General features: G+C 41.1%; 1 protein-coding gene across 1 annotated transcript in view; it reads right to left on the bottom strand.

Annotated features, from left to right (window-relative positions):
- LOC131962809 (nck-associated protein 5-like) overlaps positions 1–17,704 on the bottom strand; it is a 142,762-nt gene that overhangs the window by 104,209 nt on the left and 20,849 nt on the right. The window contains exon 2 of the mRNA XM_059327891.1: positions 10,903–10,976. Coding sequence (XP_059183874.1) covers positions 10,903–10,976 — 74 coding nt within the window. The remainder of the gene's footprint in view (positions 1–10,902; positions 10,977–17,704) is intronic.

The following is a 17,704-nucleotide window of genomic DNA, read 5'->3' as shown; positions in this document are numbered from 1 at the left end:
ACACACTCAAGCTAGGTTAGCATTCCTCAGGGAGGAGGGGGGTGGGGGGAGACAGGACGGTGCTGGGACAGTGGCTGAAGGGACGGTGGGTCGATATGGATTTGTAATGATGTACAGGGTGGTCTGAGGGAGAGGGATGCTCGGGGTTGTGTGTTCGTGCATGGGTGTGTGTGTGCGTGCGCGGGGTGGAAACGTGTGAGTGTAAGCACCTTTGAACTGCGGTGTGGAGTGGCCCGGTTAAAGGGATGCTAGTGGTTTTGGTAGTATGTGTGCAGCGGTGGAAGAAGTATTTAGATCCTTTACTGAAGTGAAAGTAGCAATTCAACAATGTCAAATTACAAGTATGGATCCGGTCACTTTATGTAAATTGTATTTTTGGGAGCATGTGTGGTAAGTTTATGCTTTTTATTAAGACAAATTACAAGACTACTACATTCTGCAATCTAGAATGTCATTTAGCTGACACTTTCATCCAAAGCGACGATCATTTGAGAGATCATACAACACAAGCAAGGATCAAGTCAAGAAACAACACAAAAATAAGCAAGAATAAGTGGCATGGACTAAGTTGAGTCCTGTTAGGACATAAGTGCTTTTAGGACAAGCCTTTTGTGTCAGATAAGCCTTTATACTTATGGATGTATTATTTTACCTGGAGTTCATGGCTCATATTTCATCACTTTGGTCTCAAGACAGCCTAGGTGTACTAATTCTGGCCCCTTTCACATTGATAAATTATTGATGCACTAACATCTAGACAGCATGTTAATGCTGTAGCTTGTCCATATGAAAGTAAAATTAAATTGCTTTATGCTGTTGGGTGGATTCAACTATTGCAATGTATCATATTTTATGAACCCATCATCTATATATGACTCTGTATTTGAATGAGGTTGTATTTTTGCTTTAGCTTGTCTCTTTGTCAGAGAAAAACTACCCAAATTTCATGAAAGGGAGAATCCGGATCAAATTGTTTTTCACTTCTGTTCTGTTCCACATGGTGAGATAGGGCATTTGTGTTGCATTTACGAGGTGTTAGAATAATCGGTAAAATGAGCTCCCAATCATATTTCATGGCTTATCTGGTCCATTGAATTTGCCTTTTGTTGTCAGGCAAATACTGGAAACAGCTATCAACTGTTTGTTTGTAGCATTAATGTTTCCCAACAGCACAATCCCAACTTCAGCCACCAGAAAGTTATATATCCCCTTATTTGATGCTGCAAAAAGTTCGTAAGTAAGTAAATCTACTGTATATATGAGTGTACAAACATCCTGTCCAAGGCTCCGGCCATCAGCCACACTTTCCCCTGTGACATTAATCCCCTGCAGCTTGATCACAGATGAGCGACCAGGAGCGGCCGGGGGAGGCCAGGATGTGTCACTTGAGCTCATTACTGGACCAGTCTAGGTGTGTGTTCCAAGTCAGACATTAATCACACAGGAGGAGAAGAAGGGAAACTTTGTTTCCTTCCCGGCCGTCCAGCACCCTAAAGACGATTAGCACGTATGCTGTGTTTAAGCTTAGACATGCTTCTGAGAACAGCTATTTAATGTCTGATACAACTGAGGTAAAGTAAGGGGTGCAAAATCATTTGGAAACACTTCAGAGGTAGTATGGGTGGCTACAATCCATTCAGGAGATATTCAGCTGTCAACATGGCTAGACTTGGGAAGCGGGGGGTGTGTGGGGGGTTTTCTGCATCAAGACGAGCAAAGGAAATGCCACGCTGTAGACAGGCAGCGTGTTTGTTTACCCAACACAAGCCCACTCAGGATCTACGCAGCTCACAACGCCCAGACAGATGCAAATCACATGATGGGTCACGCTGCAAGAGCCCCTCCAGAGACCGTGTGCATGTGTGTGTCATTTAACTTCTGTGTGGCAAGATGAAGAGTGTAATACAATGAACGCGATAATGCACCTCCGTCATGTTTCATTAAGCAGGGGGATGGGGGCGGAACGACAGTGGGGATGGTGGTCCAGCGAGACATCATCGGCAGACGAGATTTTCCTCCTCGAGGAACTCTGGGAAAGCTTAAAGTCATCAAGCCTGGAATGAGCAGGATTAACAGTGCTGGAGTTAATCTTTAATTAATCTCGAGTAAATCTCAAAAATTACTTCAACATTCCTTGTGTGATTATGGTAAACAAATGGGGCTATTACACCATGACTAATTTCAGTGGTATCCTCTATCTCACACCGCTGGTACTGTTAGTTGTAGTCAAATTAACACCACATTTTTACAATCACAAAAGCCTGGGTTTTCCTGTTACAAGGAGGTCCTTGTTTATTGTTTTTTCCATTTAGCATTATTTCCCTGCTAACAGAACAAACAGCTCTATCTTTCTATTTAGTGCTAATAGGCAACCAATTACAGTTGGGAGTACACCGTGTGAAACACCAACAGCACTTTCTCACTCGCAACTCGTCACATTCTGACACTTTAGCATCCCTCTGCGTCACTTTTAAACCGACATGGTATATAGCATTGTTTTTGGGGTGTGCAGGAAAAGTCTGATGGACTATAACCTGGGTTTATTGTTGTGAATTCACATGAAACTACTTAATTAGGCAACAAATTACTCGGTTTAGGGAAAGAAAAGAATGTTGTTTGTGTTATGTTAAAAAAATGTGTTTCTGATGGTTTCACACAGGACTTGTCTTGTGCTTAGCTTCTTATTTAACCTTGAATGCACCAGAAAAGGAACATGGAGGCTTAAGGTGAATGATATGAGTCAGCCTGTCCTCCTGTTAGGAGGAAAAAGCAATGGACTTTCAGCCAGGAGTGTGGGGCTCGCTTCCCGTGTGAAAACAAAAGTGAGCCATTTTTAACTTAAGTTACGTTCTATACGTAAGATAAGTTAATCACGTTTTTGAATGTAACTTTTTACATAAATTGTGGGCAGTCACTTGACCCTTGTAACTACCTCATTTCCGTCATTTACGTACATTTATTTACTGTTTAAACTGTCTTTAATAACGCCTTACCAGAAAGTTTTTGCCCTAAATCCACATAAACTGCCGTCTTTTTTTTACAACCGCGGACCGTACATGTGTGCTATTTTTAGAACACGCTGTTGTACCGCGAGTAGCGCCGCAATACCTTAATATGTGCCCTGAAACGCGAGCCATGCCTACTTGCCATAATTTATGGTACTGACACACAACCTCTTCTGCCGTTTATGTTGGAAAACTTGTTGATATGTGGAGAAGGAATCCTGGATAGGAGTTGAGGGACACAAACAGCAGCTCCTGAGGTGAAAGTCTGTTTGACCCATCCATTCACCCCATCCTCCTCTCTGGGGTTCCATACCATTGTTGTGATGGCCAATTTCCCATTAGATTGAAATCCCATTCATTCGATGTTCCATTATCCCGAAAAACAAAAAGCCCTTAGCTCCAAAGAACGTTGTTCCACAAAAACATTTCCTTCCCTAACACTTTTGAGGTGCAAATGATCATTTTAACCTAAACCATTATTTCCCCCTAACCTTAACAAAGGGTTTTTTGTGCCTAGAATTTTTTTAAAGTAAGGTCAGTGGACTCCAACAACAGTGTACATTTCGGTCTAAGTGTTTTTTTGATCAAAAATCACTCCAAATGCCAACACAAGATGCACGAAATAGAAACTTCCAAAACAAATTCAATAAACCACCAAGGGGGATTCCAAACACAAAATGTGATAAATGTGACTTCTAAATTTTCTTGACATTTGTTGAAGTATTTCCAATTGTATTTTCTATTCTAGGAATTTATTGCATCTTGAATCAATGAGATGTTATGAATTTCACACATTTTCACTCCTTCCTGTTCCCTCAGAGAGATGAGAGGATGTTTTACGTTGAGCCCTTAGCTAGAGGTAAATAGCGTGGATGCAACCACTGTGACATTCAGCAGCCAAAACCACACAGGATCTGTCAGCAACCTGAACCACACAGGATCTATCAACAATAAAAACCACACGGGATCTTATCTTAACGTGAGGATGTTTTCCAAAAACTCTTTGCAGCACGCATTAGTCAAAATAACTGCATGCTTCCATGAGCATAAAAGGAACCCTAGCACATTCATCCAGAAGCTGATCTTGATAAAATCACCTTTTCATTCTACAAAGAAAGGAGGAACTCAACGGAAGTTAATAGACCTGACTGTTGTGCGAAACGTTCCACAATAGACGGTGCAAGAGTGACTGGAAATCAGATAAAAAATGTAATATTCTGAAACAATGCATAGTAAAAGTGCTTTTCTTCCAGCACAAGACATTCAAATTAGTGTCTGAGAACTCACTTAAACAAACAACAGTGGTAATTAGCCGTTATGCAACACTCAGCTCTTAAACAGCTAATTGCTTTTAGGAATGCAGATAATACCCCATTCAATCCAAATGCCAAGAATACGTGTCACAAGTCCTATAAAACACTGCATATGCATGTTGTGAAACCGCTAACAAAACTTGTTGATTACAACACTATATCTGCAGGGAAGGTTTAGATCCATTATGCTAAGTAGAGATTTTTTTTCCGAATAAGTGCTGCTTAGCTTTTTACTTAACCTTGAATGCACCAGAAAAGAAACATGGAGGCTTATGTTGAATGATATGTGGAGAAGGAGGTAGTGCAAGGGGGGGGCAGGCAGAGCATATCACTGCTTAAGCAGTCCTGCAGTGTGCATGGGAATGCAGCTATGAAACGACCTTGAGGAAGCATCAGTAAAAGGCTTCATTAACCCATTCGATTAACCTCTTCCTCTCATAAGCTCCATAAAACTGATGCATGTATTTTAGCCAGGCCCGGACTTTGCGCATGAATCAGGGCCGGACCGTTTGGCATTTACAGGACTCGGGAGACGAGCTTGTCCAAAGCCAGGCAGAGCTAGTGGATTTTCGTAGAGATAAACTAGCAAGCATTGACTTGTGTCACAGGGCAGCAGCAGAGTCACCCCCTTAACTAATTGCTTCAGGGAGTTCATCATTGCGCTAACTCCTCACCAATGTCAATGCAGAATCTGTATGTGACGGTTCAAGATTTTAGTCCAAGTACCCAATCACATTTGCGTGGGCTTGGGTTGCATCCAAGTAAACAAAAGTGGCATGCATTGACTAATCTGTTTATAAAGGTTATGAAATATTCCATTTGCAGGCTTGGACTCCCCTCCAGTACTTGGACCGATCTCCATTACCAGGACCCATGTTGGAAAATCATGTGTTCATCACATATGTTAAAGTGGAAAATCCTGTGTGTATGGCCAACAAGTTCTCCAACATAAACGGCAGAAGAGGTCATGTGTCAGTACCACAGATTACGGCACATAGGTATGTATTGCTGCTGGTGTTTTCACGGCACATATGTACATATCGCGGCTCGCGGAACAACGGCACGTTCTAAAAATAGCCCACACGTACGGTCCGCAGTTGTAAAAAAGGCTGCAGTTTCTGTGGATTTATGTTGTAAAACCACTGACCTTAGGTTTAGGGTTTAGGTTTTTTTTACCAAAAAACTTTTGGTAAGACGTTAAAGACAGTTTAAGCAGTAAATAAATGTACGTAAATGCCAGAAGTGAAGTAGTTACAAGGGTTATGTGACTACCGCAAGTTACGTAAAAAAACGTAAGCTACGTTCGAAAACGTGATTCAACTTACGTGAACAATGTAACTAAAGTTAAAAATGGTTTAATTTTGTTTTCACACGGGACTGTAAACCATGACCGTCACACGGAGAAGAAAGTCTAACCGGATATCTGTTATTCTGACACCAGAATAAATCAGAAAGAATATTGGCGGCTAACCTCAGAGGCTAAATCGTCATCAGACTGAAAGGGATTCTTGGATTGACTGATCAACAAGCGGGTACTCCATACCGACAGCCAACCATGGTAGGCTTTTAATTCTAATTGGAAAAAAACCCACAAAGCATAAATCGAGGAAAACACCCACTGATTTCCTTAAAAGCTCTGTTTACCAAATTCCACCAGTGCCTAAAGGTTTGTGATGAAGGTTTCACGGATTGATTTATTTACCCCCTGACGGCTCCTTTGAGATATTTCAGAGTCTAGACTCCTGGGCTGTAAAGTGACCTCTAATGGATGGATTAGGCTCAGTCATTCACTTCAGAGGGCACACAAATATACTTTGGGAGTGTATTAGATCTCTTTGGAGCTTAGCATGATCAAATTATTGCATTAGACTGGTCAACTTATCCAATTAAAGTTGTAAAATGCATGGCTCTCGCCCAAGCGAGACGGCAGATCCTTGGGGCGTTGGAGGGTTTGCGGGAGGCTGAACCCTATCCACCTCCTCATCGACAGAACAGGCCTCGCCACATACTTCAACTGAGGATTACAGTCTTTCATCTTGCTCAGACCGCCGGCAGCACACAGGCGTCTTTGAGGCCAGATATGCCTTGTAGTAACATCAGCAAGGTCCAGATTTGTAAAGCTGTTTCCCAGCTTCGCTCTCCTGTGGTCTTTTCCTCTCGTGTGTGTACACTCACACATTTTTTTTTTCCTCTCTCACTTAACCTTGCCATCCTCATAGGACTACAAGGACATTTTCTTCCATGAGTGTCCCCTAATTGGCACATTTAGGGGACACTCAAAGTCATTCAAATGCTTTTAGAGATCTTTTTGAAGTCTTAAACTTCAGTTGGAAGTGATAAGAAGTAATTAAATAGCTTAAACAATTATGAAAAGTTGGAAAAAACTAATTAAAATGAAACAACGGGAGGTAAAAATTGGTGAAGACATTTCAAAATAAAGCTCAGCAATTTATATTCTGTGTGTTTTTGATAGTTTTAAATCCACGACCCAATCGCCACCGATGCCTGAACAGTCATGAGTAAATGGACAGTAATGCTGAGCGATATCAGGACAAAACTGGTCAATTTTCAATTCAACCCACAGGCAAATTAACTTATACAAAGAAAGTCCTATTACCTATAATCCCCCAGCTTAGTGCACATCTGATCTGACCTCCGCTTTCTATCTCATCTTCGAAACGCCGTTGCTCTATGAACATGACAAATAGCTTATTGATCAGCAGATGTCGTCGCTAATGTCCTTTCGGCTTGAGCTGCAGCTGCAGCCGCCTGCTCCACACAACCTGTCCTAAGCCTCGTGGATTTCCAGCTGAGTCCCCTGCCTCCCCCTCCACACCTCCCAGTTGCTCAGAGCGGGGCCCCCTGCCTGCCTGCCTGCCACCCTCCTCATCCCTCCCTGTCCTCCAAGGTGTGGAAGGGGTCACAGACAAACGCCATCTGCTCCGTGAAGGCAGAAAATGGCAGGTGAGGCCAGCTTTGGGCCATGTGACCCGATACCGGCCACGCTCGACCCACTAAAAACAAGGTCAGAAGAAGATTCAGGGAAAAACAAACACCAGCTCGGCACAGAGGCGAATCAAGAATGGGAAAAAAGGGTGGAAGCAGAGATAAAGTGGAAAAAAATCTAATCTACATTGTTTTAATCCACAGGGAAGATTACACAGTCACGGTGCCTTGACACAGCAGCTTGTCAGAAAGAGGTCATGCAAACTCACTCCCCGCCTGTCATGCTTTTTAACGCTGCACAACATCCATATGTCTCCCTCACACATGTCTGTCACTCAGCACAAGTCTTTAATAAACTCCATTTTCCATCGAACTGTCGCCAGCATTTCAGAACCACCACTAATGATACTGTAAAGCTTAAAATAAGACATTTGATCATATTTAATGACTGCAAACAAATGCTGAATAACTGGAAACCCCGGGTCAGCGTCCTACTGTACGCTGCAACTAGCGTTGCCAAATTTGGATTTGCTCCATCTGATGTTGACACTGTGCCGCAGAGCTTTTGTTTCCGTCTGTCAAGGACGTGGTCACATTGAATAGAGGGAGCAGGAAAGCCCGGCCAGCATCCCACTGGGGTTTTGTGCTTCATCGAGCAATGATGCTGCCGCTGAGTGTGAGGGGCTGTGTGTGAGTGTCTGTGTGCAATGGGCTTTAGGATGTTGAGGATACAGCAGATGCTTTTGACATACTATCAAAAACAAGCTGAAAACTATCCTTACCTCCACCAAGGAGGTTGTTTTCCAGTCTGGCTTGTCTGTTTGTCAGAAGGATTAAGAATAAACTACTGTCCCCTATTTGCATGAAACTTGGTGAAAGGGTCAAGGAAGAACACAAGAACTGGAGCTGATCTCGCTTTCGATTTCATTTCAAGAAAGAGCATGTTCTTGGCAGTGTTCTGCGTTCTCCAGCCTATTCTCCCGTCAAAGACGTCAATAAAGATCGTGTTTACAGGCAGCGAAAAACGAGCTATGTCTCCGTATTACACCATCCACTGCAATGCAATGCATCTGCAGCCATCTTGCTGACGTAGCAGTGATAAACAGCCAAGTGAAGTTTAAAAGTGCGGGTTCCCATGTTCAGTTGGAGGCTGGGATGGTGGATTGGTCGAACAAATGGCAGCTTTCACCCAGAAGAGCAGGGTTCATGTCCCATGTAAAAAAAAAAAAAAAGTAAACTGTTTTTAACGTTGTTTGGGTAAGTTTGAATGTTACTTTCATTTTTTTACGTAACTTGCGGTAGTCACGTGACCCTTGTAACTACTTCACTTCCGGCATTTACGTACATTTTTTGCCCTAAACCTAGGTCAGTGGTTTTACAACAGAAATCCACAGAAACTGCAGCCTTTTTTGCAACCGCAGACCATACATATGTGCTATTTTTAGAACGTACCGTTGTACCCCGAGCCACACTACCTGCGTGCTGTAATTTGTGGTACTGACACATGACCTCTTCTGCCGTTTGTGTTGGAGAACTTGTTGTAAAATGGCATTTCACAGAGCATTCCTTAAAGGCTCAGAATATCACTTTTAAAGAAGAAAATACCAACCACGACAAAGAGGAAATCATGCATGTTTGTTTGACCCAACAACCAGGATATTTGATATACTTACATCCCTACTAACTCAAAAAAGTTTAAAAAGAAGTCATGATTATCAAATATGTGTTCTTCCTCAGTGTGAAACTACCCCATAATATGTCACAATGAGAGCCATGAATGCAGTGGGTCACTGGGTCATGAAGTAGGGATGCAGAGAACTAGAGGAATGTAAGGGCGTCTCTTTCTCCTATTGACGGATTGATGGGCCCCATATTCTGAGGGGTGGAGGGAGACATCTATAGCATCGTGAGATGCTGCTTAATAAGGGGAAGGAGGAGTTTTTTTGGAGTTGTGGTCTGTGTTTTAGCTGAACAAAAGCCTTTGTGGAGTCATTTATCACTGTCGACACTCTGAATTGAGCAACACTGCAAAAGAAACGAGTACAAATCCTGCCTGGTGGTATGTTGTTTTTAAAAAACTGTGTGCTTCAAAGACAGAAGGGATTTTCAAAGCGCATGCAGAATATGTTGTGGCTTCCTTACAATGATGGTTGCATCTCAAGATGTCTAGTTGTGTTTCCATTCCATTCCATCAGTCGTCGATATGAAAGAGCTAGGCTGCGGTGTAGTTTCAACAGAAGTTGGCATTATAGGTTATGCTAGGTTAAAAAAACACCAGAAACAAATAAATTGCCATCGTCATCTAACCCGTTGAGTTGGGACACTTTTAATTGTTCTTTCATGTTAGCTAATATTGCCCATGTTCCATGCTGTCTGGAGTCAAATTTTTATAATATTCAGGAGGATACCAAACCAAGAGAAGTCAAAATGTTCATGAAACCACTACTGTTCCCTGTGGAACACCAAAGTAAGCACTGGTACTCATAGGAAGCTGGCATTGTCGTCTATTTCGCTCTTATCCTCAGCACTTACCAGCTGTGATTGACTCTTATCTGATCCTCAGTTTCAAGGGATGTACTTCAAATGGTAAATCCTACTTCTAGTTTGAAGTAAGTTTACAGCAGACAGCTTCTCCCTGGGTGGAAGTAAATCCAGCTTTGATGTGACAGTGCAATATTCTCAAGTCTACAAGGCAGAAGCACAAAAAACTTTTGTATTAATGTCTGTTATATTCAAGGGACAAGTCTCTCCCGAAATCAAAAATATAATCAAACTGCTCACAACATCTGTAGAATATCTTGAGCGATCAAAACAAATATCCCTGTATTCTACCATTCGTAAAACAATAACTACAGTGCTGAGCAATCAGAGTCAGTGCAAGTTCATGGCTTTGAAAATACTTGGTCCTCAGGCCCAAACAACATAGGTCAGTCCCAACGCAGACATTTTGGTCTTTCTAAGTGGCCATTAGGTCAATCTAGGTGTCACCAAAGATGACTCCAGTCTTACAGAAAGGGGTGGGGATGACATAGACGGTAGGGTCATTCCTTTACACACCACTTCCTTTAATAAGGGGCTGCCCTGGCCTAGTAAAGGGGTTGGTCAGTGGTCATCCATCCCCCCCAGCCACCCACCCTGAGACCCCTACAGCCCTGTGTCCAACCCCCAGCCCCTCTCTGCTCACTCAGGGGGAAAATTACTTTGAGCCGGGGGAATACAGCTCCATTGAGATGGAGAGAGGGTTGTACAAAAGAGGGTGAAGTTTAAAAAATTGTCTCTTTTTTTGCATCGCTGGAAGGGCTTGGACGATAGGAGCATGGAGGGGACAAGGTCATTAGATTGGCATCTCCATAAGCTCTTCATTCCCATTGTCTGTGCAAATCTGCTCCAAAGGACCTCCATGAGAAATGCCCCCAGTCAACCCCACACTGGGACCAGAGTCTCCCCTTTGTCTGCCACTTTTTTTAGTGTGCTTCCAACACAAAAAAGCATTTCTCAAGAACGGCGTACAAAGCTTGTCTCGAGCTCGAAACCAAACAACATTGTTCTGCTGCCTGTGGTCGGGAATGGATTGCAGGCAGCTGCTGAAATCCTTCGGCAATAAAACATCTGCCCGAAAAATCTTAAGAACCTCTTACCTTCGGACATTCCGGCGCTCGTCCTCAAGCTGTTTGAGAAGCTCGTCGATGCATTTATTGGCGTCCATGTATTCCTGCCAAAAAGAGAAAAGCAAACAATGAAGTCAGTGTACAAACACTCAAAATGAATGAAACACGGGCGGATTCAACCAATCAATTCATCCTAAACATTATCAACAGAGAGCCTGGTGCATGGCGTACTGTAAGATCATGACTGTGTTGTTTTTCCTCCACTTTGTTTTCATAGATGTGTGAAGAACAGCGAGACAGAACAGAAGTACTTTTGAAAAGGTGCGATTAATCAGTTTAGTCCCTCTTTCTCTCTGTGTGTAACTCCAGAAGCACCTCTGGGTAACTTCTAACGGCTGGCCCAGAAGCGAGCCCAGCTGTGTAATGTCAGCTGGGAATAGCCCACACTCACAAAACGTGCGCTACTGAGTTACAGCACGGGCGAAATGAGCTAAGGCTAAGAGCAGAATGGAAAAAACAGATGTCAGATTTCTTGGCTGTGGCCTAATGATTTGCCTCTTACTGCTCCGACTACATAAAGCAGAGGGGGGAAGTGCGACTGTAAGAAATAGGCCACATAGGCACCATACTTCAACCATCTGGTATTTCAGACATTTGAGGTTTACCTACAGTACGATACATAACACAGCCAGTTGTGACTTGACGCTGTCAGATCCGTGTGGTCTAAGTTTCAGACTAATTAATTGGATGTAAGCTTGACAGCTCATGACGCATCTCCTGGGTAAACGGTTATCTCAGTGGGACAGATGCTCCACATTGATTTCTAGACTGTCTGGTCATGTGCTTGCGGAGTGTAATTGAAAAATGGGGATTCCCATGAAGAGGTCACTAGGCCAGGAATCTCAGCCGAGGAGGAAAAAGTAGTATCTGTGAGACATTAATATCCGTGCCCATAAAACCTTCTTCCTTTAGTGCAGCTCCCTTCTTCAGTTTTTATATTTCCTGCCTCTGAGCATGTATTTTTCTTCACTGCTGTTGCAATTCTCTAATTAGCTACCGACAAAAATAAAGCCCGTCTGTGAAACACAAAGAGATTCAGTTGAAATCGAAAGAAGCAAACACTGTGCCTGCAGCAACGTTTCGCAGGACCCCTGTTGAGACACCATGAAATAACAGTCAGGTCTATATGGAAATGCGAATTTTGGAACAATAGTATCAAAACAGATGTATCAAAACAATGCATATTTCTGGGGAACTGTATTGTGAATCTATAATGCAACCAAAAACAGCAACATCAGCCCAAAAGAAAAAAATCCCTCTCCACAAAAAACAATAATCTCTGTATCTTTAAGCTTTAAATGGAGCGAAAGAGCTTTTAATAACTTGTCTTATGGTCGGACCACACTGGCTGCATGAGCAGCGTGGCTCGGCTGTGAGTCGATTGTGGTAAATCTAGAGATTCTGGGTCTTGCCTATGTTTTTATGTGTGCCAAGTGCAGTTCTCCTCAAAAATTGACAGTGAAATGATGTTTTAATGTGATATTGACATTGCAACAGCACAGCTTTCTCTTAAATCTGTAGACATTGCCATAGGCATGACATATTAACTGTTAACTCAACACTTCCTGTTTAATTTTTTAATTATAAAAATATCCTTGTGGCGTTTCTGTGGACAGATGGCCTTCATTTGCTAAGACAGAGCTTTTAACCCTCCTGTTATGTTGCCGGTCAAATTGACCAATTTCAAAGTTTAAAAATAAAAAAAAATGTTAAAAGTATTTCTTCAGGATGAAATTTCTTCTGCTTGGCTTAATAAGTCTTATCAACATATACAATTAAAATGGTTCATTTCACATATTTGCATGTTAATATTACATAGATACTATTCGGGTCAACAGAAGAGGTGAATAAAATTTTCATAATCAAAGTCACGTAAAACTATTGTATTTTACATGGAGGTCTTTCCAATGTACATTAAAAAAAAGTTTTAACATGCATTTTTTATGAAAAAGAGTAAATTATCCTCATTGAATCATGATCTGTGACAGGTAAAGAACACCATTGCACTAAATATTGATTGAAATGGTTAGTAATGAAGTTAATCATGAAATATTAACAATGTTTATTGGGAATTTTTTGGTTTCTGACATTTTTGGATAATTAAACATGCCCTGGGTCAAATGGACCCAAGAACATTACGCAACAGGAGGGTTAACCTGAAATATTTGCAGGACCATGTTGTGGAAAATGCAGCAAATTACACGGCTCCCAGGATAAGGTGAGTATCTGCTTTTAATCGTCGAAAGTTAGAAATTAGTATTCTCAACTATTCAGCACAAACCATGGAGTTGCACTGCTTGTCAATGTCAAACTTCAAACAGTCAAATCAAGCTAGAGAAAGGCTTTAATATTTCACCACTTCCTGTTTTGATGCTGGCAGACCAATGCAGGAGAAGTAATATTTAACTATTATAAACCAAATAATTCAAGGTAGTCCACTATTTATTAATTGTCAAATACATGCATGGAGCTCCGTAAGCAGCCAGGTGAATCTCTTTGGTGACTAATGCAGGTTACTGTGCTGATAAACAGGCAAGCCCCCCTGAAGGACACATTCTGACCCGGCCATGACTCACCTTTGGGACTTGACCAGACTTAAAGTGCTCCTGCTATCACTGCATGGGCTTTTTTTAACCTATGGCCTTGAGAGTAAACTCACATTAGTCCAGATGTTAACAAGCCCGAGCTGCTGCTCTAAATACAGTAAGTGAAGTTGTTTTGTCTCCCCGCTCCTCCCAGGGGGGGTGCCGCTCTCACACTGCTGCTTCATTTAATCTCCCATCTCCACCCACAGACACCCCTCACCACCAGCTCGCCACCGATGCCAGCTGAACGCGGCCCAGGCTTCCTGCAGAGTCGCCAGTCAAGGGCACTCTGGGTGACCATTAGGCAAATAGGGACGATGCCAAAGCGTGACAACAGATCGATGCTTCCCAGCGTGGCGCCACATTTTCCAATTCACGTCAAACTTTCCACTATGGACAACATCAAGTCCTAATGTTTTCATCATGTCTTCCATCATCGTTCATTTCGGTGCGACAAATCTTTCATGTTTGGAAAGCGACCAATTGCAGCGTTAAATAACAGTGCCCCCGGAGCCATCTGCTCGCCTCAGAGCGCCACAGCCACTCACACCCGAGCTGGAGAGCCATTAGTGCTCAGCTAAAAGTTAAATTTACTGTTGGCTCAAACAGCGGTTAATCAATAGCAAAAAACAAATGATTATTCATGTTTTAGTTGCTCTTTTGAATCCGTCCTAACTCAGTGTGATATATGTTTCGCATTAGGCCTGTCACGAAAACACATTTTTTAGGACGATATATTTTCCCAGAAACTATCACGATAAACGATAGTATCATTGTAACAATGTTTAGTTTTATAACCATATTAGAGCATAACAATTACATCCTTTTCCACAGCAATGAATTTTTTAATCTTGAAAATATTAAATATTGGAAAAGAAATAATAATATTTCCTATATAAATAAAACAAATACATAAACTACAACCAAAACAAATACAATAGACTTTCAGGCTCTGTTAACAAAACATTGCAATGAGATACACTGTAAAAAATGTCTGGAGATTTTAATTTGAAAAACTGCTAAACCATGACAGTAAAAGACCGTAAAATGATAAATGGGTTAATTCAGTTTCAGTAACAATGAAACACTGTAAATGTATATTTCAGCAAAAACAGTATTTTTTTTACATTTTTAAAAATTTTTTAATACATTACTCCACTGTAAAATACACTGCCACCGTGTTTGTAGCAACAACATACTGTAATATATATATTTGCATCATTTTTTATAAAAATACTTTTTCTCACTGTTAAATGTAAACATCATATCTCTAACAGAAAAAGTCATATTTAATGGTAAAATCTTTAATTTATGTGGCATTTATAAAGTATTTCCTTGTCAATTATATGGCAGAACAAAATTTCTTTTGATGGAAAAACTTTATTTTTTACGGTAAAAAATTGAATAAAATCACAATCTTAAACGTGTATATAATATAATTTAACCATAATATTTAAAAAAGTTGCGCCGTATTTATTAGGGTAAAGTTCTGGCAACCACAGATGCCGCTTTTTTAGCATAAAAACAACAGTTTGTTGTTTGTTTTTTACAGTGTAATCATTCAATCATGTATTATGTTGTTTTATTACTTAAATAACAAACAGCTGGAATGGCTGCTTGGGAAATATAGGGGTTTTTTTTAGTAGCAGTATAATACAGTATAGTATAGTATAGTATTGTTTTTTCTGCAATTCATCCTGCCTGTCAAACATTTACAGCATTACTTTAAACACAACACAAAAAAGCACAAAAAGTCACTAATATAAACAACAATATATTGAGTCCAGAAAAAACCTCTTGTGTCCATTTTTATATATTGAACAATAAGTCGATACAGTAATTATCGTGACAGGCCTATTTGGCATGTCTTCAAAACATAACAATGGTGCTCAGTAGTGGCAGCTCCTTGTGCATTATTAATTAGAAAAAACAGTTGCATCCTTCATTCTCACTCTGCCATCTCATTAAAAAAAATGTGTGACTTTTTCTCGAGCAGACGAAAAAAAAAAGAAACTGTCTGGGCTAAAACGTCTGTCTCCCAAAGACCATTAGCAACACGATCCCATAATGACTACGGCTGCCGCACAAAGGGGAACCTTCTTCGTCGGAGCCCCATGTCAGGGGAAATATTTACAGGCCACATCAAACGTGAAGCAAAGCTGCCTAAGTCTGTGTTGTCATCGCGTAGACCTCTCCTAATGACAGGGCACTGAAATAATCCTCAGCGCACATGAAGGAATGCAGGGAATGCGGCGTGCTTGTTGTCATGTGAAATGGTAGGGTATTTAAAGCAGAGATTTAAAGCATGACTCATGCATGTAATGCCGCGTGTTATATCTTCAGCCAGGCATTATTTTTGACGGTTTTACGGCGTGAGTGAAAGCTGCACCGTTCCCACGAGGCCCAGGTGCTCACGTGTAGACTGAAAAAACACTAAATTTACTGACTTGACACTTTATCAGAAGCATATTTCTCAGGACCGGCGCTCTCTTACAACTGCAGCTCAGCCCAACAATACCTTAAAACGTCCCGAGAGCTGTAAGCTCATAAGGAGTGCGTAATCACCTCCAAAGTACAGTAAATCATAAAGAGGTTTTTAAAAAAATCCTAATATACTTTCCTAGACATCAAGAAGACTTACAGAATAGATCTTGAGAGGACTTTATGGTGAATAAAGCTAAATTAGGTGGGCTTCTGATCATGCCAAGGACAACAATCTGGTGGATTTCATTTCCAATAATTCTAGGATTTAGGGTCCAAAATTCCCTAAAATTACTATACATAGTAATATCTCAATGCACACTGCAAGTTTTTTTTTTCATAATATGATATACCAGCTCCCTAAAGGCACCTTTGAAAGTAAATTTTAGGTATTAGAGACGTTGAGAGCTCGAATTTGAAAGGCCTGGAAGCACTGACCAATCAGAGCAAACTGGGCTTTTTCAGGAGACGGTGGTTTAAAGAGACAAAGTGCTATAACAGTGCAGGTGAATTCTGGTGCAAGAGGTATAAAAACATAATGTTTTTCCTGTTTGTTTGTTCACATTAAGTCATGTTAACATGTTGTAGTATGAAAGTATGAAACTGAAAATTTGCATAATAGGGCCCTTCAAATGTTTGAATTCCCATGCCGTTATTGTGCCACATTTCCATTAATTGTTATTTTCAGAGAGCAAAATCCTGAACCGGGCTACACGGTGGTGTACTGGTTAGCACTCTTGCCTCACAACAAGAGGGTTGCAGGTTCTGTGGCTCTTTTGTGTGGACTTTGCATGTTCTCCCTGTGTCAGTGTGGGTTCTCTCCGGGTTCTCCGGCTTCCTCCCACAGTCCAAAAACATGCACTTAGGTTTAATTGGTGACTCTAAATTGCCCGTAGGTGTGAATGAGAGCGTGATTGTCTGTCTCTATCTCACAAAAGTGAATACACCCCTCACATTTCTGCAAATATTTTATTAAATCTTTTCACAACAACACCGAAGAAATGACACTTTGACACAATGTGGCTAATTGGGCACAATTTAAGATTAAGATTAAGATTCCCTTATTAGTCCCACAGTGGATAAATTCAAACTCTGTATTCAACCCATCCTTTTTGAACACACCAGTGAACACACCATGCTTTGTAACATTTTCACTTCGGGGTTGCCAGTTTTGTTGCCAGTGGTTTAGACATTAATGGCTGTGTGTTCAGTAATTTTGAGGGGACATTAAATTAACACTGATAAACAAGCTGTACACTGACTACTTTACATTGTATCGAAGTGTCATTTCTTTAGCGATGTCCCAGGAAAAGATGTAATTAAAATACTTGCAGAAATGTGAGGGGTGACCTGAATGCGGATAAGCAGTTAAGGATAATGGAAAAATGAATGAAAATCCTGAACCAAGTCGCTGGAAATTATCCTTCATATTTAAGTCTTTCATTTTATTTTTATTTTTTTAATGTGCTCTATCAACTCACTAAAGGAGAAATGAGTTCCGTTATGTGGGAGTAAATACACTTTTTGCCTCTGAAATTGTATGAAGAAAGCCATTTTTAGATGTTAGGTTGAAGGCAAGGTTATCCATTGTAGCTATTAACTTGCAGATGAAACTCATTTCACAATATTTCATGGAAAGCTTTGGTATAGATTATGGTGTGAGCAGGGGTTTAGCGAGGGTTAACCTGGCAGGTAATGTGTTTACT

This window comes from Centropristis striata, chromosome 24, assembly GCF_030273125.1.
Source record: "Centropristis striata isolate RG_2023a ecotype Rhode Island chromosome 24, C.striata_1.0, whole genome shotgun sequence".
Taxonomy (NCBI): domain Eukaryota; kingdom Metazoa; phylum Chordata; class Actinopteri; order Perciformes; family Serranidae; genus Centropristis; species Centropristis striata.
The sequence above is the reverse complement of the archived record's forward strand: the minus strand, read 5'-3'. Positions and strand labels throughout refer to the sequence as shown.